This window comes from Peromyscus maniculatus, chromosome 21 (assembly GCF_049852395.1).
Source record: "Peromyscus maniculatus bairdii isolate BWxNUB_F1_BW_parent chromosome 21, HU_Pman_BW_mat_3.1, whole genome shotgun sequence".
NCBI classification, from domain to species: domain Eukaryota; kingdom Metazoa; phylum Chordata; class Mammalia; order Rodentia; family Cricetidae; genus Peromyscus; species Peromyscus maniculatus.
Window position 1 is genome coordinate 57,626,768 of NC_134872.1, and position 27,065 is coordinate 57,653,832.

Here is a 27,065-nt window from a genome sequence, read left to right on the forward strand (position 1 = left end):
TGCAGAACAGGTACTACCAAAGAACAGAAAAAGGGGATGAATCCAAGGGGACGCTGGTGATTTGAACCCAAGGCCTTGTACATGCTAAGTAAGCATTCTACCAGCGATGCCCCCAGCCCCTAGTGATTTTCGTTTTGTTGAAACAGTGGCCCGCTTGGCTCCTAAGTAACCTATAAAGTTGTTACTGTATGCAGCCCCATTTACAACTTATTAACAAGCAGTGCAAGCTTTCTCTCTAGTTACCTGGTAAGTGGCAGACTCAATCCCAGCACCTTTCCCAAACTAACAACTTTGACCATCACTTCCCTATCATCAACATTCCATTCAGCCAGGTACCCTATTGATAACGCCCTAATCTCTCAAGATAGGAAAACTTCACCCTCTAAGTCCCAGAAACTGCTTAGCTAATTTAGATAGCAGACCTAAATGCAAGCAGGCTTCTTCGGAATGAGGAATGCAGATTTTTGTTCTTCTGCTTTTTAAAGCAATACTTTTTTAAAACTTTTTATTATTTTATTTTTGTGTCTCTGGAGTGCTGGAGTCAGACGAGGTTGTAAACAGTCCAACTTGGGTGCTAGGAACTGAACTCACATCCTCTGCAAAAACAGTGAGCCCTCTTAACCATGAGCCATCTCTGCAGTCCAAGTCAGTATATTGCAATAGCTATGTGAAGGGCATCTCGTCACAGGCTGAGCACTCTGTGGATGTGTGTGTGCACATACACGTCACAGTACATGTGTATAGACCAGAGAAAAGCTTTTGACTTGATTCTTCAACTTAACTTGAAGGCAGGGTCTCTCACATGGGCCACACTTCTGCCATACTATGCACCCCAGACTAGGTAACCTGCCAGCTTCCAGTCCTGTTTCCACCTCCCATCTCACCATGGGGGCACCTGGATTACAGATAGGTAATCTGGCTTTTATTAAAAAAAAAAAAAAAAAAAAAAATTATTTATTATGTATACAGTAAGCCTGCAGGCCAGAAGAGGGCACCAGATCTCATTATTGTTTGTGAGCCGACATGTGGTTGCTGGGAATTGAACTCAGGACCTCTGGAAGAGCAGCCACTGCTCTTAACCTCTGAGACGTCTCTCCAGTCCCAAAATCTGGCTTTTTATATAGCCGCTGGTGATGAAGCTCAGGTTATCAGGCTTCCATGGTCAGCCTTTATCCACTGAGCCATCTTCCTGGTCCCCTACACAGCACTTTAGGTGTCTGCCAAGGGTCCCACAAGGCTTCTAGACAATGGCAAGATGGTGCCCTTAATACCTACCCACATCTTCCATGTCACAAGTCGGGTACACTACACATCCGAGTTTCTTGAAACTCAATATAAAGATCTGAATTCCTAAGAACCCGCTTATTTTAGACACTTAACATCTACTCTGGCAGACAAACCCCATCTCCTTTCTACCTTCTATTTAGCCGAGTAGATGACAGCCAGAGTGGTCTCACTGAATGAAGGCTCTTTGCCCCCAGCCTGGTCTCTTTATTCCTACAGCTTTTCCTGCACCAACTGCCCCCCCCCCCACCTTCTGCCTCACGGCCAGTACTCAGTGTCACAGTCCCTCCTGCAGGACACACACCCTCCTTTGTTGTGTTCCATTCAGATCTGTGTATTGTTACCTGTGTGTGTGTGTGGGGGGGGGGGCGTCTTTTAAGACAAAACTCAACTCACCAATAATTTTGTCCTCACCCACATACCAAAATAAAACCCTGTCATGAACAGCTACAGATTCTTCTGTTTTGTAGCTTCAGGAAAAAAAGATAATCCCCAATCAACACGACGTACCCCCCATCAGCCTACAGCTGCAAACTGGCACAACTCAGGGCACATCTGTCACCAGGACACAGCTCAGGTCTGTGACACTCTTATTTAAGTCAACTTAAGTTCTTTGAAAGCTACTCAATACACACAGAGAAATTTGTGCTGGCCCTGCCAACTTCTGTACAAACACACTATATATATATATATAAACAAAATGTCTCAATGCCAAGTAACTGCAACAGACAAGAACTATGTTAAGGGTTTCTGACATAAATTATCAGTCCTTCAAGAGGGACCTTTGTTGAGTCACTAAGCCAGAGTCCATGTCCCTGAACTTTCAGCAACCGCTGTGTATTTAGCTTTTCCAAATCAGCAGGGCCTGGTGTGAACAATCTGTTAGCAGTTTTAGCTGACAAATAGTTTACCACAGAAAACTACAGGACAGAAATAAAATCCCCAAAGAGATCACAGCAGGCTGCTGCCACCTTGTGGAGACTTGATGTAAATGCAGAGGCTAGTCCTGCAAATGAAATGAAATATACATATAAAAAGCACCGGTAAATTAATACAGCCACTGGGGAGATCAGTTTGGAGAATTCTGAAAAAACTAAAAAATAAAACTCCATATGGCCCTAACTTTTCCATCCTGGGCACCCCCCCCCCCCCCCCAGAAAACTCTACACCCTACCAGAGACCCTCTACCCCACATTTATTGCTACTTTACCCACGGTAGAAAAGAACTGAAATTAATTCAGTTGTCTACCAACAGATGAACATATAATGAAAATCTGAGACCTAGAAAAAATGGTAAGTATTCACCTCTAAAAGAAAAAGCAATCATAAAATGTATAGGAACACATACAGAGCATATTAAGCAACGCCACAATCTCAGAAAGAAAAAAACCAACACACGTTCTCCCTTGTATGTGGAACCTAGCCAATGTGCACGTGGGTACAATGTAACATGCAGACAAGAGAAAAAAAAGGCTGGACACAGGGGCATGAGGAAGAACTAATGGATACAAGTTATGAAGGACATAAAGCTCCTTGTCTTTCTAGTTCTGTCATCCAGTTCCCTTTTTGGGTGGTGGATAATAAGTGCATAAACATAAATTGAACAGTGAAAGCATAAAATTTGTCTGACACTCCACTGTCTCCCTTTCCAATGGCTACTCTGAAGGTACAGAAGTTCACTGAGTTGTATAATCTTTGGGTCTGGTTAATTTCAGTATGTGGATTTTTTTTTTCTTGCGGGTCAGGGTGGGGGAAATATTGATTTTTCAAGACAAGTTTCTCTTTATAGCCCTGGCTGTCCTGGAACTCGCTCTGTAGACCAGGCTAGTCAGTGTGGGATTTTATTTGCAATGAGTTAAAAGAAAAAAAAATTTCCAAGTGGGCCTGGGCCTAAGAGAGAGCTCAGAAGGTAAAGCGGCCTGCTACCTGAGTTGGATCCTCAGGATCCACATGGTAGATGGAGAAACAACTCCCACAAGACATCCACTGACCTCCAGTGTCCCAGCTCCAACCTTCACATACACACACAAATAAATATTATTTTTAAAACACAGAGTATAAAGTCCACATGTATAAAATAGTCATATTTACTCAATGTCATGTCTTGGATATTTAGGTCAACAATACATATTACACATTAGTCTAATTGAACTGCAAAGAAAGCTTTCTCCAATCCACCTTAGTGATCTGCTTGCGCTGCTCTGGCACAACAGACCTCAGGCTTTTCCTAGACTAAAGTGCTTGGGGTAGAGGTGGGGGAGGAACTGAAAACACAAGCAATAAGCAGAAAACAGATGTCCCCCCGAACACAAGCCACAGAATAACTTCCTTTCCAACGTTGAGGACTGGAAGGGGTGTGACCCAGGCATTTTGACAGAGTCCAGGCCTTCCCTCAGAGCTCTTGGCCACAGTAGCTGTCGTTCTCAAAGCTTTCCACCAGGTCCTGACAGTCTCATCACCCAGTTCCCCACTTCCATCATTCAAACAGTTCACTGGAGAAGGCAGCCAAAGGCAGAGACAGGGCAGTCCTTGGCAGGAGCGACTTCAGATACGCCCCGCTCAGATAAGGAAGACAATGCCCTCAGACACCATGACCTGGTTGTCATCCTGCATCCGGCTCAGGGAAGCCTGGATCTCCTCTGAGGAGAAGGGCTCTTCTTTATCCCGATTGATGGATTCTGTGAGTTGGTTCATGCCCACAGACTGCGCGTGAGCTTCTCGGAACACGTCCAAGAGGGCGGCCTTAAAAGCCTTCAACCTGCCCAAGACAGGAGAAACATGAGCAAAGGAGGAGCCAGGCACACTGCATGCAGCACATATATAACACCAGCATAAGGAAGCTGAGGGGGGGGGGGGGGAGCCTCCAAACTCACAAGCAGCCTAGACCACATGGTGAGACCATGTCTTAAATAGGCACGAAGGGGCCTGTGAGGCCTGGAGGCTGTCAGAAAGACGGAAATCCTCGACACAGCACAGTAAAGCGGTTGGCACAGCGTCTGGGGACAGGTTACTCAGTCGCTGTGGAAGCCCACACCTCTCCACCAGAGCCTAGGAACCTTACCATGCCCCGTGTGTGCCATGTGACAAACCTAAGAATGTTTCACCGTGAATGGCAGGGACATGGAGCCACCTCATGCCGTTCAAGAGCTTGTTTAAGAATCTGTATTTCAGCAGGGAGGTGGTGGTGCACACCTTTAATCCCAGCACTTGGGAGGCAGAGCCAGGCGGCTCTCTATGAGTTCAAGGTCAGCCTGGTCTACAAAGTGAGTTCCAGGACAGCCAGAGCTGTTACACAGAGAAACCCTGTCTCGAATCCAAACAAACAAAAAAAATCTATACATCAAACTGGGTGAGGGGGCACCATGCCTTTAATCCCAGCACTCAGGATGCAAGGGAACGGAGATCTCTGAGTTCAAGGCCAGTCTGCATTGTACAGCAGATGTTTTAAAAACCAAAGACTCTATACACGGCCCCCTCCTGGAAATCTAGCTGATTGTTGATTCGAAAAGCACAGGGTTCGGTAACTGCTTCTAGAGACCGGAATCACAATGAGCTTAGTGTTTTTCTCTAAATAATTTTCCATGTTTGACTGCATTGTGTTCTGTATCTCTAAATTAACCTTAGCTATGGAGTTTCTTTGGTGTCCAGTAAAGATAAATTTCAGGGGGGGAAAAGTGTTTTCTGAAACCCTAGTGAAAATCCATTTCAAATCAAGTAGACACAATTTATGAAATTAAAAAAAAAATACAACTCAAATTTTGCCCTTAGTAAATTAGGCTACTTCCTCTTGATTTAAAAGTAACAACTCAAATTCCCACAAAGAAAACTGGCAGGGACCTGCAAAACTGTCACAGGCATTCAGACACTGGCTTGCAACTGTCTGGGTGAGCCTGGCATTAGAATCGGTGTGGGGCGTTGTAAAGCCCTTGGAGTTCCAGCTCTCAGCTCCTCAGAGGTGGCTGGTGGCACTCTGGAAGTGAGCGGGTCCCTCAGCAGCAGCAATTCCCAAACATGAGCAGATGCACTCACCTGGACTCGCTCAGCTCCACTTGCTGCGATTCCTTGGACTCCTGAGAATCGTCGGTCTTCGGAGTGTGCACTTCAGGGGTGGGGAGACAACACGGTGAAGCCATTTCCACCAACCCTGGAGAAGCGACCCCTTCCCGCCTCGCCGAGCCTGAGAGCACTGTCTCCCATGGTTCTTACAGGGCCAGGCAGGGTAACACAGGGAAATCCCCATGGACAGGGGGACTGAGTAGGCGGGAGACCCTCAAGGCACTACCCGGATGCTTCCACCAGGCGTGACGAAGGTTATATAGAATGAACGGTGAGCCAAGCTTCCTTCTTAAGTGTGCACTGTGGCTTCCCAAGGTGACAAGGGCGACAAAGGTCCTGGTCCCAGGGGCTCATGATTTGGAAAGGCAGCACCAACTGCAACTGGTCGGGTCACGGGGACATGCTCACTCACCTTGAGGCATTTCCTTCTCTGCTTCACGGAAGTCGTAAGGGTCAAAGGACTCCCCATCTGCTGTGGCATCCGTCCTCCTCCTGAAGAAACCATAGCAGTCAAGAAACCGAGAGGCTTCAGGGAGCTCCATTGGGGGCTCTGACCACACGCACCCCAGAACAATGTACAGCCAAAACCAAACGGGAAGCCATACCGAACAGCACACAGGCTGCTCTCCCTTTCTCCTGTGCCCAACAATCTTCATCTGCAAACCGTACAGGGCCCTGAGGAACCCACCAACAAGCAGTGCTCTCCCTGCCCCCCACAGAGTCTCCCACTTCTCTTTGCCCCCATACCTCTTCCGCTTCTGCTCGGGGTCTTCCTGACTCTTGTCCTCTTCATCTTCCAGGTCTGATTCATCCTCATTTGGCTTCTTACGTTTCTTCTCCTTCTCCAGAACCTAGAACCAAGCCAAAGGACTTTGTCACTGGTGCCAAAACTGAGTGAGGAACCTTGAGTCTCTTGTGCATCACCGGTAGAAACCATTTCCAAGTTTCTAAGACTTATCTCTATCCTCCCTGCCCACAGTCCAGGACCAGAGGCAGGGAAAGCCTATTAGCCACCTTGCTGGGAGGGAGGCCTTTCATACAGTAGGTACTCTATGTTTACTGAGAAAGAAGCATGTTTGGGGAGGTGTCCAAACCATTATGGTTAAGTGGAGGACAATCAGTTCTTTATAGATCAGGTATTTAGTTGAAATTCAACACAGCTCCCAACTTCATGAAGAGAAAGAATCCGGAAAAGCACGGTGGAACCCCAGCTCTAGACCTTCAAGGGCTACAGTTCTTCAGATGAGCAGCAGGCAAGGGGCACAAGGCTCACCTTATTTTTGTTTTTTTCTCATTTCTTGCCCTTTATTAAAAATAAATTCTTTTTTTCACACAATATATCCTGATTAGTTTCCCCTCCCTCTACTCCTCCCAATTCCTCCCCACCTCTCCTCTCATCATATCCACTCCCTTTCAGTCTTTCATTAGAAAAGAACAGGCCTCTAAGAGGTAACAACAAAACATTAACAAAATAAAACAAATATAAACCATCACGTCGAAGTTGGACAAGGCAAAGCAACAGAAGAAAGAGTCCAGGAGAAGGCACAACAGTCAGAGACCCACTCACTCCCACACTCAGGAAGGAGTCCCATGAAAACGCCGAACTGAAAGCTATATTATACACGCAGAGGACCTGGTGCAGCCCCGTGCAGGCCTGTGTCTGCTGCTTCAGCCTCTGAGTTCAAATGCCCTTTGCACAGCTGATTTCGAGGGCCTCGTTCTCCTGGGGTCCTCCATCCCCTCTGGCTCACCTTCTTGAAGTAAGCATACTGAACCAGCTCCACGGCTTCCTCTGCATCCTGCAGTTCCACAGTCTTGCTCATCCGGGCCTTTGCGTGGGCCGTGGCCAGTCGAATCAGCGTCTCCAGTGTTCGCGCTGTCACTGGAGACGTCTAGGGAAGGAAACGTGAGGGAGTGACTTCTGAGGAAACGTGTCTCCCTCTGCACAGAAACGCTCAGAAAGCCCCAGGTCTGCGTCTCTGTAGATGGGCACCATGGAAAGTTCAGACAGTCACCAGTACCCAACTAACGTCACCCTCACTCAGTCCTAGCAGTTTCTCTCCAGTGAGCAGTGGAGAAGGCGAAGATTCACAGTTGCCCAAGATGCTGAGAGTAAGTGGCAGCTGAGTGCTCGGTCCCAAACTACATCTATACCATCCCCGTCAGGTGCGGGGAACAAGCGGAAGGGGGTAAAAAGAATAAAGGAACAGGAAGGCAGGCCATAGAGCTGGGAAACGCCATCTTCTGGACGTGACACAAGACACTATGATCCCAAAGTCATAGCATCTGCGGATGCCTGCACTGAGTCTACACAAGACTAGGTCATTGACAGCAAGGCATAGATGGGGAGGGACTCAGGAGGCCCTACTCACTGCTGAACTCTTTGTTACCAGAAGATTCAAGGAGGTGGGGAGTCGTTGTTTTCATGTGTCTATCCACTGTGACCCCACCAAGTGCCAATGGATGGTTAGTCACACAGATAATCCTGGTTCAACTAAATGGAGAGCAAAGTCCTGAGTCTGTGAGACACTGGTAGGGCAGAGGAGAGGCTGCCAAGGATGTGAAACAGGAGCGGAGTAATCAGAACACATTATACATGTGTGAAATGGTCAAGAACTAATGAATTTTTAGAAATTCAGTAAGGTAAGAAAAAGGGCCAAGGAAACCAAGGGAGGGTATTCAGGGAGAGAGGAAAGGTGAGAGAGAGGAAGAAATTAGCCATCCCACAACTGCTGAGAAGGGTGAGACACACAAAAGTGAAGTGGGGAAAACCAGTCCTTACTCAGGCCCACAATGCACCGGGAGCTGAGTACTCCCTCTGTAAGTCACTCCTCTTAACTAAGTACTTTACAGACAAGGACGTGGGAATCCAAAAGCTGAATGTGTCAAAGGCCACATAAGGTGTGAAAGTGGAGCTGAGGACAGGTTCCTGTGAGGAGTGTAGTCTTACAGAAAGAGGAGCCTGACCCATCCCTACCACGTGGCTCCCAGGGAGGCTGCAACCCCAACAGGGTGCCAGTGTCTTTTCCAGCTGCTACTACATGAACAGGATCCTTGGGCTGATGAATCACACTGTGCTGACTTTAAGTTTCAGGGACTTCACCTGGGCCCAGCTGTTACCCAGCCTTCTCACTGGGGTAAGGAGAGTGGCCTGCACAGTGAAAGGATGTGTGCCAGGCTGCAAACCAGCTGCAGAGCTCTGACCAGGCAGAGTCACTCTCTAGCACACTTCCTTGTCTCCCTTTACACACACTTTCAGTGCCGTACGCAGCTCCTTTCTACTTCTGGATCTTCTAACTTCCAATTTCTACCCACACCGATCTTCCTAATCAAATCTCCGGGTGCTTGAATGTGCTCATGTGGAACACCATGAGTCCAGAGAGTACATTCCTAAGAATCTAGTGAAGTCTCCATGTGCACTAACAGAGCTAGACCATCCTAACTGAGGGACCAACCAGGACTGTATCTCCAATGGCATTTCACTCAAGTCTTGCTCCAGTGAGCAAGTCCTCAACATGGACACACCGGAACAGTCTGTACAGGGCAGAATGGTGCTAAGAAAGGGAGCTATTAGTATGGAAACCAGTGATACAGAATCCTAGGGAATCCATGGGCAGAGATGTGGAGAGCAGGTTTGATCTGAGTAAGAACTTGTTCTAAGACTGCAAGGCAGTGATGTCCTGAGCATGGATCTATCACAGGCAGAGGGGAAGTAAAGGACCAACAGAACCCAGGGACAGAACAAGTGTAAGGGGAGTGTTAGGTGATCTCAAAGTCTGTCTGTCATATAAGCAGCACTTTGAACTGTGGGCTCTCCTTATAATCCCGTATGAACTATACTGTCCCTGGAAGATGCAGATAAATTCAAGGGCAGCTCTATTAAGTCACACTAGAAATCAAGGTCACTCAACTTCCAGTTATTGGCCCAAGTCTGCCCAAACATCACTGACATTCATAGCCCTCTAGAGATTTTTATTAGCAAAACCTTCTTCTCTTCACATCTGTACTCAAAAGAGCCCTCACATCCATTCTCTTCCAAGTACCACACTGGATACATGGTAAGTATATGGTCTTCCCATCTAGCTTTCTGCCTCCTCCTCTCAAGTCTCAACCCTCAGTTCTTTTCTCAGGTATGTGAGAACAGAAACAAGGTCACTCCCTGGAACCTACTCATAGTTCACTGGGGGAGATTCTTACTATCTGTCAGGTCTTAAGTTTTCATTTCCTTCAGAAAAGTGATAATTAAATGTGTGTTAACCAAGTTCTTCAGACCAGAAAGGACAGTCAAGTTAAAATCACCCAGGTTCTGAACAGAAATGTAGTAGGGTGGTGCTGGTGGTAGCACACACCTCTAATCTCTGTACTTGGGAGGTGGAGGCAAGTGGATCTCCAAGTTTGAGGCCAGCTTGACCTACAGAGCAAGTTCTAGGACAGCCAGAGATACACAGAAGAACCCTGTGTCAAAAAAACCAAGATAGGTAGATAGAAAGATAGATAGACAGACAGGCAGACAGACAGACATAGAAATGTATTTTGGGATCTGGAGAGATGGCACAGTGGTTAAGAGCACTGGCTGCTCTTCCAGAGGACCTAGGTTCAATTCCCAGCACCTATATGGCAGCTCACAACTGTCTCTAACTCCAGTTCCAGGGGATCTGGCATCCTCACAGACACACATGCAGACAAAAGGAAAAACACCAATGCACATAAAATAAAAATAAATTATGAAAAAAAAACAACCCCAAACCTCCCATGTTCCCAGAGGCCTTTGGGACCACAGCTCCCTGTGCACTCACCCGGGCAGTGTCTGAGCTCATGCTGTCCTGGCTGCGCAGGCGCGAGTACTCTTCTGCAATGTAGGCCGCTGACTCTGGGGTCAGGATGGGCTTAATGATTTTGGCCACGTGGATGTATTTCTTCATGAAAGCTGCACTCACCATCTTCTCCCTGGATCCAAGAGAATGAGTGTCATTTTTCTAACCCATCTTGGGCAATGGTCTAACCTCTCAAAGAAGGCAAGGACCATAGAGCAGAGATGAAGCCTGGAACCCACCATCGCCACTACCTCTCACAGGGACATATCCTCTACCTAACCTCAGGGGTTATCTGTCACTCCTGTAGTCGAGGGAAGAAACTCTAGTATTACAGGTCTTATTTTTTATTCTTTGAGATTTTATTTATTTTGATGTGTATGGGAGTTTGTACACAATGTGCATGCCTGTGTCCATGGAGGCCAGAAGAGGATCCCCTAGAACTGGAATTACAGACCATTATAAACTGCCATGTGGGTGCTGGAAAGTGAACACAGGTCCTCCAGAACTGCCCTTAACCCGCTACATCATCTCTCCAGCCCCTTGCCCCCCATTTTTGGAAACAGGGTCTCACTATCACTGGCTGGCCTGTAACTCATGTGTAGATCAGGCTGGTCTCAAACTCACAAATACACGAACTCACACAAATGCACTAGCCTCTGCCTCCTGAGTGCTGAGATCATACCTGACACCAGCCACATTTTGTAGGTGGGAATACTGGATCAGAGAAAAAAAACATCAACTCAAATTCAGTGCAATTATGCTTCTTTCTAGAGCATGGCCAAACAGAGGTACCAGACTCTTCTATTCAAATTCACTCTCCAAGACTACTGACTCTACCTACTAACCGTCACCAAAAACGACCATGAAGAACCACAGGGCACCTAAGAGGACTGATCACACACCACTAGCATTTGGGCATATTGTCAAAAAAACAAACAACAACAACAACAAAAAAAACCAAAAAAACTTTTGAGACAGGTTATCTGTAGTCCAGGCTAGTTTCAAATTCCTAGGAATCCTCCTGCCTCAGCCCCTCGAGTGCTAAGACTACAGGGGTGCGCCCTGCCTAACTCTGTCAAACTTTCTGTTTTAGGAAAGCATCCGACTCTCAGTTGAATCAAATCAAGCCCAGACAAACGCAAGGCAACTGGCGAGGACAAATGGTTTACCTGTCGACCCCGAAAAGAAAATCTAATGTGACAAAAGTCTCAAGTTCTGTTAAGAGAGAAAAGGGATGCTCACTTTTTCTTCTTGCTCCCATGTAGAAGGTTGTCATGCTTCTCATAAATCCGGGTATCTTGCTGGTCATCCGGGGCAAAGTCAGGATCGTCTGTGGCTAGGATATCCACTGAACTACCCAAGGGCAAGGCTGGTAAACACAAGTTGAGACACAGGAGATTAAGGAGTTTAAGCCAAGTGAACTTGCCTCTTCTATAGCACAGAGATAAGACCAAGATTTAGAAAGCCAGAACTCAGGAGGAAACAGACACGTGGACCTCACACATAAGAAGCCAAAACGCTGCTAAGAGAGACAGCAGAACCCAAAATGGACAGACATTCAACCTCCGGTGAGCAGTAATGTAAGAGGAGAAGGACGGAGAGGTGAGGGCACCTGCAACATTAACCCAGATACAGAATGGCAACAGCCCTGGGTCTGGCCCAAAGAAAAGGGCCACTCCTGCTGTTCCATGTACTCACCATCACCATCCTGCTCCCCCGGGGCTCTGTACTGGTGCATCCTAAGGACGTGGTCTGAGATTTCCCGATCCTGTTCAGGATCCATCTGATCCAGCATGATGAAGAGCAGGTCAAATCGTGACAGCAGCGAATCCTGAAGCCCAATGTTCTCCATGGGAGTCTTATACTGATCATACTGGAGAACACAAGACAATCGAGTAGAGGCAACATCAGTAGGAAGGACATCAAGGTCAAATCAATCCTGGGGGTAAGAATGTAAGGCTAGGGCCACATAAAATACAACAGGAAGGCAAAAAATGTGGACTGGAGTATAATTCAGTGGTAGAGTCCTTGTCTATCATGTGTGAGGTTCTGGGTTCAATGCTCAGGGATCAGTGGGGATCAATATGGTAAGAGAAAAATGAGTCCTTCAAGCTGCCCTCTGACCTTCATATGCAGGCCGCACACGTGCACAGCCGCACACACATGTAGTGGTATTTGCTCTGCCCATGACCTTGGGCTAAATGGCCCAAAGGAGGCAGTGCTTCCTGCTGTTATACAAGACCTCTTATAAGGAGTTGAGAAGAGTCGCTGCGTCCTTCTCCCTGCTCCTGCCTGCGAGGTGGATTCGCTCCCAGTCAGATCAGAGGACAGCTTCAGCTGTCTACTCCATTCTGTATTCATGAGTGTATTCCCTCAATTTCTATCTTAATAAATTCTGTTACCCATTTAATAGACTCACATGGATTGATCGTAATACACATACACATGCATACTAAATTTTTGTTCTGTTTTCAGACAGAGTTTCTGTGTAGCCCTGGCCATCCTAGAACTTACTATGTAGCCAAGAACAGCCTTGAATGCACACAGATCTGTCTGCCTCTGCCTCCTGAGTCCAAGGCCAGCCTGGTCTACTCAGCTAAGTTCTAGGATAGCTAGGGTTACAGAGACTCTGTCCCGATAAACCAAAATAAATAAATAAGTAACAAACACATATATCACAGCTTCCTTAACTAAGGATTGCAAACGCAGCATCAGGCAAGTCACAAAAAACAACCATATAGAGAGTGTGACGAGTCTGACAGTGCTGGCTTCTGCTACATCACACAACTTCAATGAAGCCTTATTCGGAACCCACGTGTGCATTCTCACTGCATGTGCTGCCGTGATTCAACACAACACTGCCCGGAGTCCAGGGCTCAGATCTGAGAGCACTTTAGGAGTTGTGGTGCTTTTCTGCACACACAAAGTCTCCTAATACTAGAGAAGCAGGATGGCCCAGTTACAGACTTGATGGTTTCCCAACATCAACTGTTTGGCTAGCCAGCAGCCCAAACAGCAAAATCCAGGTCCACTCACGGACCCTATCTCAAGTGGAAGATAGAGGAATACACTCAACCTTAACCTCTGGCCTACACACGCGCGCACACATACACACATACACAAACTCTGTTCTATAGAACTGTGACAAATAACTGCTATATTTCAAGGACAGTTAACAAGATGAGGTAAGTTTTTGACTTATAATTCCCCTACCATAAACCTCTCAGCCCAGTTATTAGGCAAAACCAAATCAGTTCCAGATTAGCGGTTACAGACCTAATTCCGCTTACCCTGCCATAGACCGGATTGGCGGCTGCCAGAACACTGCAGCGGGCATTGAGGCGAGCGTGGATGCCAGCCTTTGCAATAGTCACTCGACCCTGCTCCATCACCTCGTGGATGGCTGTGCGGTCCATGTCGGACATCTTGTCAAACTCATCAATGCAAACCACTCCTCGGTCAGCCAGGACCATGGCACCGGCTTCCAGGCGACGCTCCCCTAGAACAGAAGAGGTAGTAAAGTACATGCCACGGGCTAAGGGAGAGGACTGAGAAGGATCTGGGTCTCTTTCCAACTTATCACCACAGTGCATGAGAACACAGTAAAGAGGCTTTAATAGGAAACCATGAAGTGTTGTTACTTCTCAGTTCCACCCTGCAGTCTTGCTGAGCCCTCCCAGGAGCCTCCCACATCTAGACTCGCTTTCCTTATCACCCTCAGTGACAGCCAGCCAAAGCTCCTTTCCTGCTCTTCCAACCTTTCCCCCAATTTCATTTTTACCTTCCTCCTAAATTGCTGTTTTTCCCTTTGCCATCATCCAAACCATCTTCTAGAACACATTTTTAGCAACAGAGACCTAAAGCCTTCACTAACTGACCCATTTTGCCAGAGCATTCAGTCTTACAGCACACCCCATTAACCTTTCAAATATTCTAAACCTAAGCAGCGTCTACAGCCAGCTTGAAGAACACGGTCACACTCATGCTAGGCCTCTGCCAAGAAGCCGCCCGCCCTTACCTGTTTCCTGGTCTGTAGTGACGGCAGCCGTAAGACCCACTCCAGACGAGCCCCGGCCGGTGGTGGGAATGGCCCTGGGTGCCGTGCAGAGCACATACCGCAGCAGCTGAGACTTGGCAACAGATGGGTCACCTACAAGACAGGGCAGTGGTGAGTCTCCAGCCAAGGCCCCGCACAACCCAAATTCTCCTGTAGCACGCTGCCTGGCACAAGTCACACAGTAATCTGATACTGTCCCTTCTTTTCCCATTCTCAGAATACAGGCTAGGTATAATAAATCAAGAATTCCAGGGATAATTTTTAAAAACACCCATTTTAGCCCTCTGCACTTTGATGGAGCTGAAATATGATCAGCAGTAGAAGGTACAACTTTATATCCACATGTTCCTACAACCCACTCCTCAAGGTAAAAGCTTGTCTAAGGCATCCCCCAGCACCATACCGATGAGGAGAATGTTGATGTCTCCACGGATGTGGCTGCCGTTTTCCAGCTCTCGCTCCACCCCTCCCAGGAGCAAACAGAGGATTGCCTTCTTGACATAATCGTGCCCATGAATGCTAGGGGCCAGTGAGCGGGCCAACTGGTCGAAGACATCCTAAAGGAGGAAGAACCAACAGAGCAAAAAGCCTAGTGAGACCCAGTGGGGTTTATCAAGCCCACAGAAAATATAAACTCTCTTTCACTTCAAAATAAAAGGTGGAAACCCAGATGGTAGTGCATGCAGCAGGATCGGGGGTTCAGGGACACCCTGGGCTACATGAGACTGTCTCCGCAGGGAACAGGACCAGTTATAGGGAAGGCTCGGTGGTACGATGATACTGTAACTCCTACACTCTAATTTGCATTAGGTTCACCTGAGCGGCCCAGCAGACGGAACAAGTGTTACCAATCACACGGCAAAAATACCCTTAACTTGCCAGTTGGAATGAAACTGGATGCTAACAACACATTTCAGGAAAAATCCCAACTTCCTCCAGGTGCAGCCCAAAGACGGCCACACACAGGACACAACACTTTCAAACCAAAGCCACCCCACTCCTAACTGACCTTGGAGCGTGTTTTGCTGAACTTCTTGATCTTGGCTATGTCGTCAGCAGAGAAGGCAGGCTGCACATCCTTGCTCATCTGCTTCACGTTGCAGGCAATCAGGACGGTCCTGCAGCACAGGAAGAGGAAGCCCGCTGAAACCCCAGCGGCACTAGGTGTTCTTGGTCTATAAACTACACCAGAAAATGGGAGAAGGGGAGGTTCCTGAACTCAGCTGAGCTCTCGGGCCAGGAGCCAGTGAGGGCGCCAATGTCCAACAAACAAGTGTGTACAGAAAGGAGGTGGGGTGGGACTCCTAGGCTAGGCTGGTCATGAGGCTGTTTGTGCCACCAGTGACTCCACGTTTGGCCTAGGATGGCCAACATTCCCAGTGCTATATGAGAAGGAAGAGGTACAAGAGTCACGGCACCTCACTGGCGGGCCGTCCACACCACCCACCACTTAGTGCCCTCTTGTATATGGCGGCCTGGAGCAAAGTACTGCTAGGCTAGAAACTGCCAGGGCTCCAAACGTTCCCCAGGAGACCTTTACCTGAAGGTTCCCGAGGTGTAGCCGCCCTTCTTCCCTGGAAGGCAGCGGTAGGTCCCCACCACCTGTATTCTGTCCCCAGGTTTCACTTTATCCACCAGATCATCGTCTAGAATGACGTCCACAGAGCGGGGAAGCTGACCAGCGGGGGCCTTCTCCGGCATCTCCTGGATGGTGATGGTCTGGTGGTCCTTGTAGACAGACAGGCCGTACTCTGTCTCCAAGGGGTTGTTCTCCTCATCCTAAAAAAAGAGGCCACAGAAGAAGTCATTTCAGTATTGTCTCAAAACTGTAGTGTTCATCTAACGAGGAAAAGTATCTTTCAGAAATGTTGAAACTTTACCATCGAGAATCTTAATAAAAGTATATACATCTCTTACAGTCTTTCTAGCCTGATTCCTGAATTAGTAACAAATCAACCAACGAAAGGCTCAGTTTTCACTGATGGAACCATGACTATACCAACACCTTATTAAAATCCTGACTCCCCATACTGATGTTGAATCTGTGATTACAATTTGGTACAGTTTTGTTTTTCCCCAAACAAGGTTTTCCTGTGTATCCTTGGCTGTCCTGAACTCACTCTGGCCTTGAATTCAAGAGATTATAATTTTACATTACAATATACAGCAGTAGCAGGCGGGAGGTGGTGGCACACGCCTTTAATCCCAGCACTTGGGAGGCAGAGACAGGCAGATCTCTGTGAGTTCCAGGCCAGCCTGGGCTACCACGAGTTCCAGGAAAAAGGCGCAAAGTTACAGAGAAACCCTGTTTCGAAAAACCAAAAACAATATACAGCAGTTGCAAAATTGCAGTTATGAAGTAGCAACAAAAATAATTTTATGGTTGCAGGTCAGCACAACATGAGGAACTGACTGTATTAAAGGGTTGTAGTATTAGGAAGGTTGAGAACCACTGGACAAAACCACCGGGATTGCAAGGCATGGTGGTACACACCTTTAATCCCAGCACTCCAAAGGCAGAGGTGGGTGGCTCTCTGAGAGTTCAAGGCCAGCCTGGTCTACATAGAAAGTTCCAGGACAGCCACGGCTATGTAGAGACACTAAGATAGCACAGCCTTCAATAGGGGCTTCTACACACTTGTAAGTTTGGTTCCCACTTTAGATCCTGGTTATGTGAGTATATTCGGCTTGTAAAAACTCTTAGGAGTTCTCATATACATATGAAAACTATATATAATACATAGCTTATTAACATGTACTACAAATATATAATATTATAATATGTTAATATATTAAGCTTCCATAAAAAAATTAAGGTGTGGCCCCATTACATGTGAATTTCCTAAAACCACACAAGCCACTGTGGACTCACTGAGTGCTCACTATGTGCCAGGGACCATGCTACAATCTCATGTAATTATCATCTTCTAAGAGCAAGTATTTTCTACGTCACAGACAAGGACAATGTCCTAAGAGGTATCCTTTGACTAAATGAGTATAGACACCAAGTAATCAATATTAACGATCTCTTGTCTCACTAAGAAAGTTATCTTCCATTTTTCTCACCCTGAACTGAACACCATCAAGAAAGCCTTTTACTGTCTTTCCCTAAATCCACTGGAGTATCTGCGAAGATTATACAATGGGATCACCTAACAGAAGCATTTTCCATTTTACTTTTAGAAAGCATATTATATAACTATGATTATAACTCTGTTAAAATACCTGCCACCCAATGTTTCTCCTTTTCGGCTTTCTATAGTCCAACTGTTCTAAATTTTAGTCTGTGAGTGTGGTGCACACACGTGTAGATGCACACACTCATGCATGTGGAGATAGGTATGACATCAGTATCTTCTTCATTTCAGCTAGACTAGCTGGCCAGCAGGTAAGCTTTTGGGATCCACCTGTCTCTGCTCTCCAAAGACGGCTGGGTTAGCAGGCACACGGAGGTATGCCCAGTCTTTTGCTTGGGTGCTAGAGATTTGAACCCAGGTCCTCATGCTTGCAGATCAAGAACTCTTACCCACTAAGCCAACTCTCGAATCCCTAACTTTAGTATTAAAAAAGGGTGGAATTTCTATATTAAACTATCTTGCACCCAACCTTTCGTCAGAATTATCCTTACCTTACATTATTTACTTTTAGAACAATGACTCTAGATATTATACAACTACTAGTATTAAAACAGCATTCCTTGATTCCAAGTCCCCAAGACTGATTCATATCCAACTGATTCATGTCCTCACCTTTGTGGGATAAACCGAACTGGACGGGAAAGCTACCAGGGTGGTGAGATCAGAGTAGCGTCGCTCGATGGTCTTTTTAGTGGCAGGGCAGTAGTGAACACTGCGAACGACTTTGGGACGAACTAGAGAGCCTAGGAATGCAAAGGCGTGTACAAAGTCACCGGAAGACACAAAGACAGACACAGGAGGGATATAACCCATGCCAGGACTTTAGACACTGGATTCTTCCACCTAGGTTAACCTGTTTCAGTAACACTTGTCATTTATTCGTCTTCACACTCATACACAGGATATCAGTGTATTCATGTGAAATTTTAAGAAACACTGAGTCAATTAAGGGACAGCTCGAGGTTGCCGTAAGTCTGGAAGAGCAGGACTCTTCTTCCAGCTTTGGAAATTCACCATTCTGCTACTGCTGGTGGCCACTGCCAATCCCCCTAGTTGCTGTGGACCCCAAGTTCCTCCACATTTTGTGATTTAACGCCAATGCTTCACTTCTCTCAGACTACAAGTTCCACAGACCTGCTACAACTCTTCGGGTTTCAGGACCTCCTAAATCTACATCCGACCACTGCATCAGGACCCTGGCCCCACCTTCAACCCACTCACATTTAGTAACAATGCCTTCCACACAGACCATGCAGCTGAGGAAGCAAGAGGTGAGGGTGCGGGGAGAGACGTGCTTTGAGCCAAAGCTGCCCTCCAAGCCTATGTAGAACTCCTCGTACTGTTTGGCATAGGTTGCATCAATGGAGGCCACGAAGTCCTTCAAGGCCCGCTGGAAGGCAACCAGCTCCTCAAAAGCATTGTTCAGGAGGCTGCATAAGATCATGACAAAGAACCATTAGGCAGAGTTCAGGAAAACGACCCTCAAGACAAGAAGAAACATTCTTAGGTCACTAAGAGCAGTGAAAGAAAACCCCATTTCTACTTCGTCCTGCCCCTAGAGAAGACTCAGTAAACTACACCAGAACTGAGGTTGACTTTAATTCATCAAAGATGTAAACATGACACTCAGCAAAACGTTAGAAGATAGGAGCACCTGAGAGCAAAATGCCCACCACATCCTCTCGCTGAGAGGACAGCCGTGCAATCCAGGTCTCTCTCAGGGAAGCCTGTTCCCGTCTAAGCAAGATGATGCCCTTCTCACCCAAACGCAGAGTACACCCTCCAAACCCTGTCGTCACTCACCGGTTAGCCCTCTTCTCATTTTTCCTGCGCAGGTCATTCACACTGACAATCAGCCGGTACTGGTTGTCGCTGATCAGCTCCCGAACTTTGTTCTGGTAAATTCCCTGGTCTTCCTGCAGAGCAATCATGACATATCAAAAACAGCTACATAACTCAAAGTGTTTCAGAACAGCTCAATTCGAAATCTGTGACCACCAGTTTCTCTCATTCACTAGTCTCAGGTTTCACCTACAACCTATTAGGAGACTATAAGAATCATAAAGTCACTATGAATCTAGGATACCCAGGGTTCCTTTTCTGCAGGTTCTTGATAGCAAGCTTGGATTTCCAAAGCTGCCAGGAAGGAGACACAAAGAGGAAAAGTTTTGTTTAGAACTCAGGTGGGGCACTGGAGGTACCCTATAATTCCAGCACTCAGGCATCTGAGGCAGGAGGATCACCATTCAGTTCAGAGCTAGGCTACAGAATAAGACTCTATCAAGAGCAACAAGAAGAACAAGCGGGCAGAGTTCACAGTGACGAGCTGTAAAAACTGGTAGACGAGTGGTCTTCAGTGAGAGTAAGACTGGCCTGAATCTAAGGGACAGCCAGCTCAGGATTCAGGGATGTGTTAGAAGGTAGCGAAGGCGGCAGAAGTCAGAGAACAGACAGGCTCAGCAACGGGATCTGCAGCTGGGTCTCCAACCTGGGATACTTAGGACACAACACTTGAAGGTAGGGTGGTCATTTCTGAGTTCTTATCCTCTGGTGTGACATACTTCCTTCCTGTCTTTCAGCTGTAGGATGGTCTTCCCTAGGCTTCCCCCATCCTGGGATGAGATCTAGGCCTTTACAGACAAGGAAAACACACCCACGGTCTACATCAACAGAGCATTAGTGACCACTGGCCATCCCATTTGTAAAGCGATTACTGACCGTGGGGTGCTATTTTACATCAGAGGACGTCAACATGAAGGTATTGGGGACTTGGGAGCTACTTGAAGTCTACACTGACTTGACACTGAATACCAATTATGTCACTTACACATGGGGATGCCAGCATATTGGTACTCACATGTCTCAAACGGTACCCAGGAAGCACATGGCTGCAGACAGCCCTTTCTCCCCACCTATCACATGCTACCATGATCAGCAACAGTTCTTCTATATGCTTATATTTTAATTAGGAGTTTAAATGACTTAACTCTTAAAGGGCAATAAGTAAAAAGCCTTGCTAATATGAAAATTTCATTTTAAAATATGGATGTTAACATGCCTGACCGCAGTCTTATTTCAAAGGCATGATGTAGACTTCAAAAATACATGAAAATGTAAATTAAGTACTCTTAAAATTCAAATTGTTTTGCACTGATCAACAAACTTTCAGTGCTCAATAATATCCTAGAGCTTTGGGGGGGGGGGGGTTTGCACAGAAACCCCACTTTACCTGCACACAAAATACTTTTGATCTGACATAAAGCAAGCGGCCAAATTGGTGGAAGCAAGTCAGTAACTAAAATCTGAGCACCAAGCCAGTTACAGCAGCTCTCGGTGCACTCTCAGGGCAGCACCTCCTTTCCATCTAAGTTCGAGTTAAGACGGGCTTAACCATTTGTTTACACCTGTCTCCTTGAGCAAGCGGGGTCATCACGTGCATTTACAGACAAACTAGATGGCTCTGAGGAAAACTCTAGCGAGTAACCAAGAGAGGTTTCAAGAAAAATAGGCAGCTCAGGGGAAGAGCGCGAGCACATAGCCCTGGGAACCATCTACACCACCACATAAAAATTAAAAAAAAATTAAAAATTCCCACGGGAAAATTCATTGACTCAAAAAAAAAAAAATTAAAGTAGAAGTGGATCGGCAGGGGCAGGAAAATGAAAGGAGTGATGAGAGGTGAATATGGTCAAAATGCATTGTTTGTGAAAGCCATATGCATAATTAACGTACACTAATTTAAGACATGAAAAAAAATTTTAAACTTTGAGGTAAACTTGAAGGAGGAGAAAGAAAAAGAAGAATTAAAAGAAGATATCAGGAAGTTGCAGAGCGGAAAGAGGAGGAGGAAAAGGAAAAGATATCAGAAAGTTGCGGAGCGAAAAGAAACACCTGTGGCCCTGACCCTCCGCGGGGATCTCGGGGGCTGGACCCAGGCTAACCGCGGGGACCCCAGCACCGGACCGGGTCACCCCCGGGGACTCCACCAGCCGGGCCGGGTCACCCCCGGGGACCCCACCAGCCTGGCCGGGTCACCCCCGGGGACCCCACCAGCCGGGCCGGGTCACCCCCGGGGACCCCACCAGCCGGGCCGGGTCACCAGCGGGGACCCCACCAGCCGGGCCGGGTCACCCGCGGAAACCCGAGCTGCCGGGCCGGGTCACCCCCGGGGACCCCACCAGCCGGGCCGGTCACCAGCGGGGACCCCACCAGCCGGGCCGGTCACCCCCGGGGACCCCAGCACCGGGCCGGGTCACCAGCGGGGACCCCAGCACCGGGCCGGGTCACCAGCGGGGACCCCAGCACCGGGCCGGGTCACCAGCGGAGACCCCAGCACCGGACCGGCCGCCCGAGCCTCACCTCGTCATCCAGGAAGTCCAGGTAGTCTCTCTGCGCCTCCCGCAGCTCCACGTCGTCCAGCACTACGGTGCCCGCCATGCCGCTGTCCCGAAATCGCCGGCCGCCAAACCGTGCCGAAAAACCCGCGTGACTCCGCCCTGGCGCGAAAACTTCCCAAGTTTTCCCGCCACGGAAGTTTACGGTAGAGGACGCAGGGAGCCGAGACGCGTTACGATTGGCTGATCTCTCGTACGTCCGGTATGCGACTGTCCAATAGCCATATTCTTCTGATTCCGGCCTTCCCTTCGGTTGCCTGGATTGGAGGAGAATGGCGTCTCTCTCTCTTTCTCCGCCCTAATAGGAAGGCTGTCCAATTGGGACAGAGGAGAGGCTCAAGATCCGCCCCCAATCATTGAGCAACAGGAAGATTAGGAAGCACTGCATTCTGGGAGTTGTAGTCTTTCCTGCATCTCTGAGTGTAGGCCTTGATCAGGTGGCAATTTAGGATTTACAGAGTTGTCCAGTTTTTCGCCCCAGTGGATTTAGATGGAAAATGAAGTAAACGTTAGAGAAAGAGAGTTTTTAACCACAAAATGTTAAAACATAAAAGCGAGTAATTTTTTTTTTTTTTCGTGTAGCTTTGCGCCTTTCCTGGAACTCACTTGGTAGCCCAGGCTGGCCTCGAACTCACAGAGATCTGCCTGGCTCTGCCTCCCGAGTGCTGGGATTAAAGGCGTGCCCACCACCACCCGGCTGGAGTAATTTTTAAAATGTATCCAAGTTGCTGGCCTTAACAGCATCTTTCCAGAAAATTGTCTTTTGAGATTCTTTCAGACGAAAAATGAAATCGAATGTAAGAAAAATGTTACTTCATAGAAGACTCATTTCTTACCTGAGTATACTGTAAAAATATCAGGCCACTGAGGAGCCTGAAGTAAAAGAAATCTCTTGGGTGTGTAGCCCTAGAGGCCATCTCGTGTGCTATTCCACAAAGGCTGGGATACTGCACCATGTTCCACACAGGTAAGTTAAAGGTTTCTCACCTTATAAAAAGAAGACTGGTCACCGCCAAGATATGAACGCCGCTATTTTACCTTTAGTGATATCTTGCCATGTTGGTCGTTGCGGTTGATGGGAGGCACAGATGGATAGGACTATTGATTACTTCCCTCTCTTGTCAGCTTGTGCTAACACTTTCCGGTATTAAGGAAGCTATACCACAGGAAGGAGGCTTTCAGGTTAGATCCAGTCCTGTGTTTGAAGTGTGTGCATTCTTCAACAATAGAGACGTACCTTCGACTTCTGACAGGCGACCAAAGGCACCAGCAATAGCCTATAATTTTAGGAGTCACTTCTTGGGCTACTCGACCTTTAACTCCAAAGGAGTTTTCTCATGCCTGGTACTGGAGTTTTCGTTAGACAGTCTATGGCTCCTGTGAGGAGCATTGTTGGCCCAAATGGTGTAACTTCATCTAAGAGGTGTGTGTATGTGTGTGTTACACACATATATGTATATCATTTGGGATAAATATAAAATAATTTGATTCTTTTGGCTTTCTTAAACATTCTGTGTTATTTGCCCCTCACTCTCTTGTGCTGACTTCCCTTCCCTCCCTCACTGAACCCCTCCCCTTTTATCCCATTACCCCTTTATATATCCTGTATTTCCTCTCTAGCCTCTCACCCCGACATACTCCTTTTATACATCCCTGGTTTCTGTGTTTACTCCCGCATATATATTCACATCTGAAGACTAGGAACTGGGAACTGCAGATGAGAGAGAACACACAGAATTTATCTTTCTGGGTCTGGGGTTACCTCACTCGATTTGATAGTTTCTAGTTCCATCTATTTACCTGCAACTTTCATGACTTTATTTTTCCTTATAGCTGAATAGTATTCCATTATGTATATGTACCACTTTTCATTATCTGTGCATCTGCTGAAGGATAATTAGGTTGTTTCAATTTCTTCGCTATTGTGAATCAGGTGACAATGAATATTGTCTGTGGAATAGATAGTGAACCCTTTGGACATATGCCAAGGATTGGTACAGCTGGGTCAGAGAGTAGATTTATTTTTGCTTTTTGAGGATCCTGCATACTAATCTCCAGAGTTGTCTGCACCAATTTACATTCCTACCAATAGTAAATGAGAGTTCCCCTCTCCCTACATCCTTGCCAGGATTTGTTGTCAGTTATTTTGTTGGGTAAGTTGAAATCTCAAAGTATTTTTAATTTGCATTTCCCCAAATGCTAATAAGGATGATGAACACTTTTTGAGACATTTCTTAGCTATTTATTTCTTCTATTGAGAACTCACTGTTCAGATACAAAGCCCATTTTTAATTGGGTCATTTGTTTTCTTGGCTCTTTGTTTTTTGGGCTGTTTTATTCTGGATATTAATCCTCTGAAAGATGTCTAACTGGCAAAGAAAGATTCTTTCCCACTCTGTGGGTTTCAGCTTCACTTGATGGATTGTTTCCTTGGTTGTATGGAAGCTTTTTTGTTTTATGAGGTCCCACTTGTCAATTGTTGACCTAAATTCCTGGGCAAATGTAGTCCTATTTAGAAAGTCCTTTCTTACACCTGTATCATGTGTTTTCTGTCTGTGTTTTCTCCTAGCAGTTTTAGTATTTCAGGTTTCAAACTGAGGTCTTTGAGCTACTTGGAGTTACAAAAAGTGTTGTAGAATATTATTTTTGTTGTTGTTTTTTGAGACAGGGTTTCTCTGTGTAGTTTTGGTGTCTTTCCTGGATCTCGCTCTGTAGACCAGGCTGCCCTCAAACTCACAAAGATCCACCTGGCTCTGCCTCCTAAGTGCTGGAATTAACCACCGCCGCCGCCTGGCTGTAGAATATTATTTTAAGATGTGTTACATTTGTTTATGCTGTGGAACATTTGTTTAATGAGGCAAAGATGTATTGCATTCTTTTATGTTACATTTGTTTAACTCTGTGAAGCTGTGTTACTTTACCTGTCTAAAATACCTGATTGGTCTAACAAAGAGTTGAACAGCTGATGGTGAGGCAGGAGAAAGGATAACTGGGGCTTCCAGGCAAAGAGACTAAATAGAAGGAGAAATGTGGGGAAAGAGGATAGGAGCAAGAGGAGGAGAAGGAAAGGAGGACACCTGGGGCCAGCCACCCAGCCAGCCATGGAGTAGGAAATAAAGAAAGGTACATAGAATAGAGAAAGGTAAAAGCCCAGGGGCAAAAGATAAATAGGATAATTTAAGTCAAAAAAAAAAAAAAAAAAAAGAAGAAGAAGAAGCTGGCTAGAAACAAGCCAACTAAGGCCAGGCATTCATAAGAAAGAATAAGCCTCTGTATATTTATTTGGGAGCAGGGTGGCGGGCCCACCAAAGAGTAAAGAGTAAAAAACAACCAACAGGGCTGGAGAGATGGCTCAGAGGTTAAGAGCACTGACTGCTCTCCCAGAGGTCCTGAGTTTAATTCCCAGCAACCACATGGTGGCTCACAACCATCTGTAATGAGATCTGGCGCCCTCTTCTGGTGTGCAGACATACATACAAACAGAACACTGTATACATAATAAATAAATAAATCTTTAAAAAAAAAAAAAAAACAACAACAACCAACAACACATAAGGCCCAATCAACAAAAAGGAGATTGTGCCTGGTACTAGAAATCTAACCAACTATAGGGCTACTGATGTCATGGATCTTAGAGAAGAACCTACCATGACCACTTTACCAGAGATACTTAGCTCCTAACTACATTCTAAATACTTAGCCTCGTACTCACATATACATGTATCTCTATTCCCTCACTAAAGAAGCTTCTCTGGTAGCAGGCTGAGACCACTACAGAAAATTACAAATGGTCAAAATGCAGAGAACAACTGATTGTGGGGAACCCAGCCCCAACTGAGACATGTATATAATTCCTACACCCAAGGCTCAGGGAACATCACAGAAGAAAAGGAGGAAAGATTGTAAGAGCCAATGGACCATGAAGTCTGCTGTGAGATTGTGTCTCCTAGAAATGTTAAGGAAGCTACGCTCATTGATACTTTGACAAAATGACTGCCTAAACAAGACAGCCTAAACTATGAAAACACCAGTAGACATGCTAACATGGCAGGGGAGATCTCATGGGGTCCTACCCCTACACAAAGACCTACAGGCAACTGATGACTGCTGGAAGAAGGTGACCCCCACAACTGGTTATCCAGTATGAACTGATCAGCCTTGAAATCATATATACAAGCAAAACTAAATGGACTCAACAGGTTTTATTTATATATTTATGCATTTATTTATACATATAGATGATGGAAAAATAATAATCAAAGGAAAGGAAGCCATTAACTTCAGAGGGAGTGGGAGGCAGCATGGGAGGAGTTGAAGGTAAGGGACATGAGATGGATCAAAAGGAAGAAAGGGAAAGGGGAAAGTGATGTGCTTAAATTTTAAATCACATTTTTAGAATCTGGAAATCTAAAAACAGAAGAAGAAGAGGGAGAAGGAGAAGAAGATGACAAAGAAGCTATTCATCTAAATTACTTTCCTATTGCTGTAATAAAACACCATGGCCAAGGCAGCTTATAAAAGAAAGGATGTATTTTGGTTTATTATGGTATTTGGTTATTATTTATTTGGTTTACTACAAAAGAGAGGCTAACTATGGTTCCAGAGGGCTAGGGTCCATGGTGGAAGAGTAGAGGTAATAGGCAATGTGCTATAGAAAATTTTTTGTACACTGTAAGTATGTATTGCTCTCATTTTTAATAAAAAGCTGATTGGCCAAGAGCTAGGCAGGATTTTCAGGGCAGACAGAATGCCGAGAAGGAGATGGAGTCTGAGAGGAGTCACCAGTAGACACAGAGGGAACAAAACATACTGGAGGATGGGTAAAGCAACAAATCATGTTGCAATACATAGATTAATAGAAATAGGTTAATTTAACTTGTAAGAGCCCATTAGTAATAAGCCTGAGCTATCAGCTGAGCATTTATAATTTATAGTAAGTCTCCATGTGGTTATTTGGAATTGGTGGGTGGGAAAGAAAAATCCACCTATAGCAGCAGGCTGCTGAAGCTATAGTGGAGAACTCAAAATCTGGAATCACAAATAGGAAGCTGAGAGAGTTAACTTGAGGTGGTGAGTCTTTTGAAACCTCAGAACCTTCCCCCAAGTGACATACTTTTTCGAACAAGGCCATAACTCCCAACTTCCCCACACAGCCATAAACTGTGGACCAAGTGTTCAAATGTCCAAGACTTATCAGAGACATCTATTCAAGCCACCACACAATTACCAAATAAAAAGGTTTCCAACACATTTTTTTTTAAATCCTTTAAGTACCTTAGTTTTAGTTTACCAAAAGATTAACATGGGAAAGAAATGTTTCCTC

General features: G+C 46.1%; 1 protein-coding gene across 1 annotated transcript; it reads right to left on the bottom strand.

Moving 5' to 3' along the window:
* Positions 1–3,342: 3,342 nt before the first annotated feature.
* Positions 3,343–21,996, bottom strand: Mcm3 (minichromosome maintenance complex component 3). The gene is made up of 17 exons (XM_006991706.4): positions 21,708–21,996; positions 19,152–19,264; positions 18,570–18,778; positions 17,961–18,091; positions 15,752–15,990; positions 15,221–15,329; positions 14,615–14,768; positions 14,173–14,304; positions 13,445–13,653; positions 11,853–12,027; positions 11,397–11,523; positions 10,137–10,287; positions 7,092–7,232; positions 6,088–6,191; positions 5,753–5,832; positions 5,314–5,383; positions 3,343–4,042 (listed from the first exon to the last, which is right to left on the bottom strand). The coding sequence occupies exons 1-17, from the start codon at positions 21,783–21,785 to the stop codon at positions 3,844–3,846; spliced, it is 2,421 nt and encodes an 806-aa protein (XP_006991768.1). The 5' UTR covers positions 21,786–21,996; the 3' UTR covers positions 3,343–3,843.
* Positions 21,997–27,065: the final 5,069 nt, after the last annotated feature.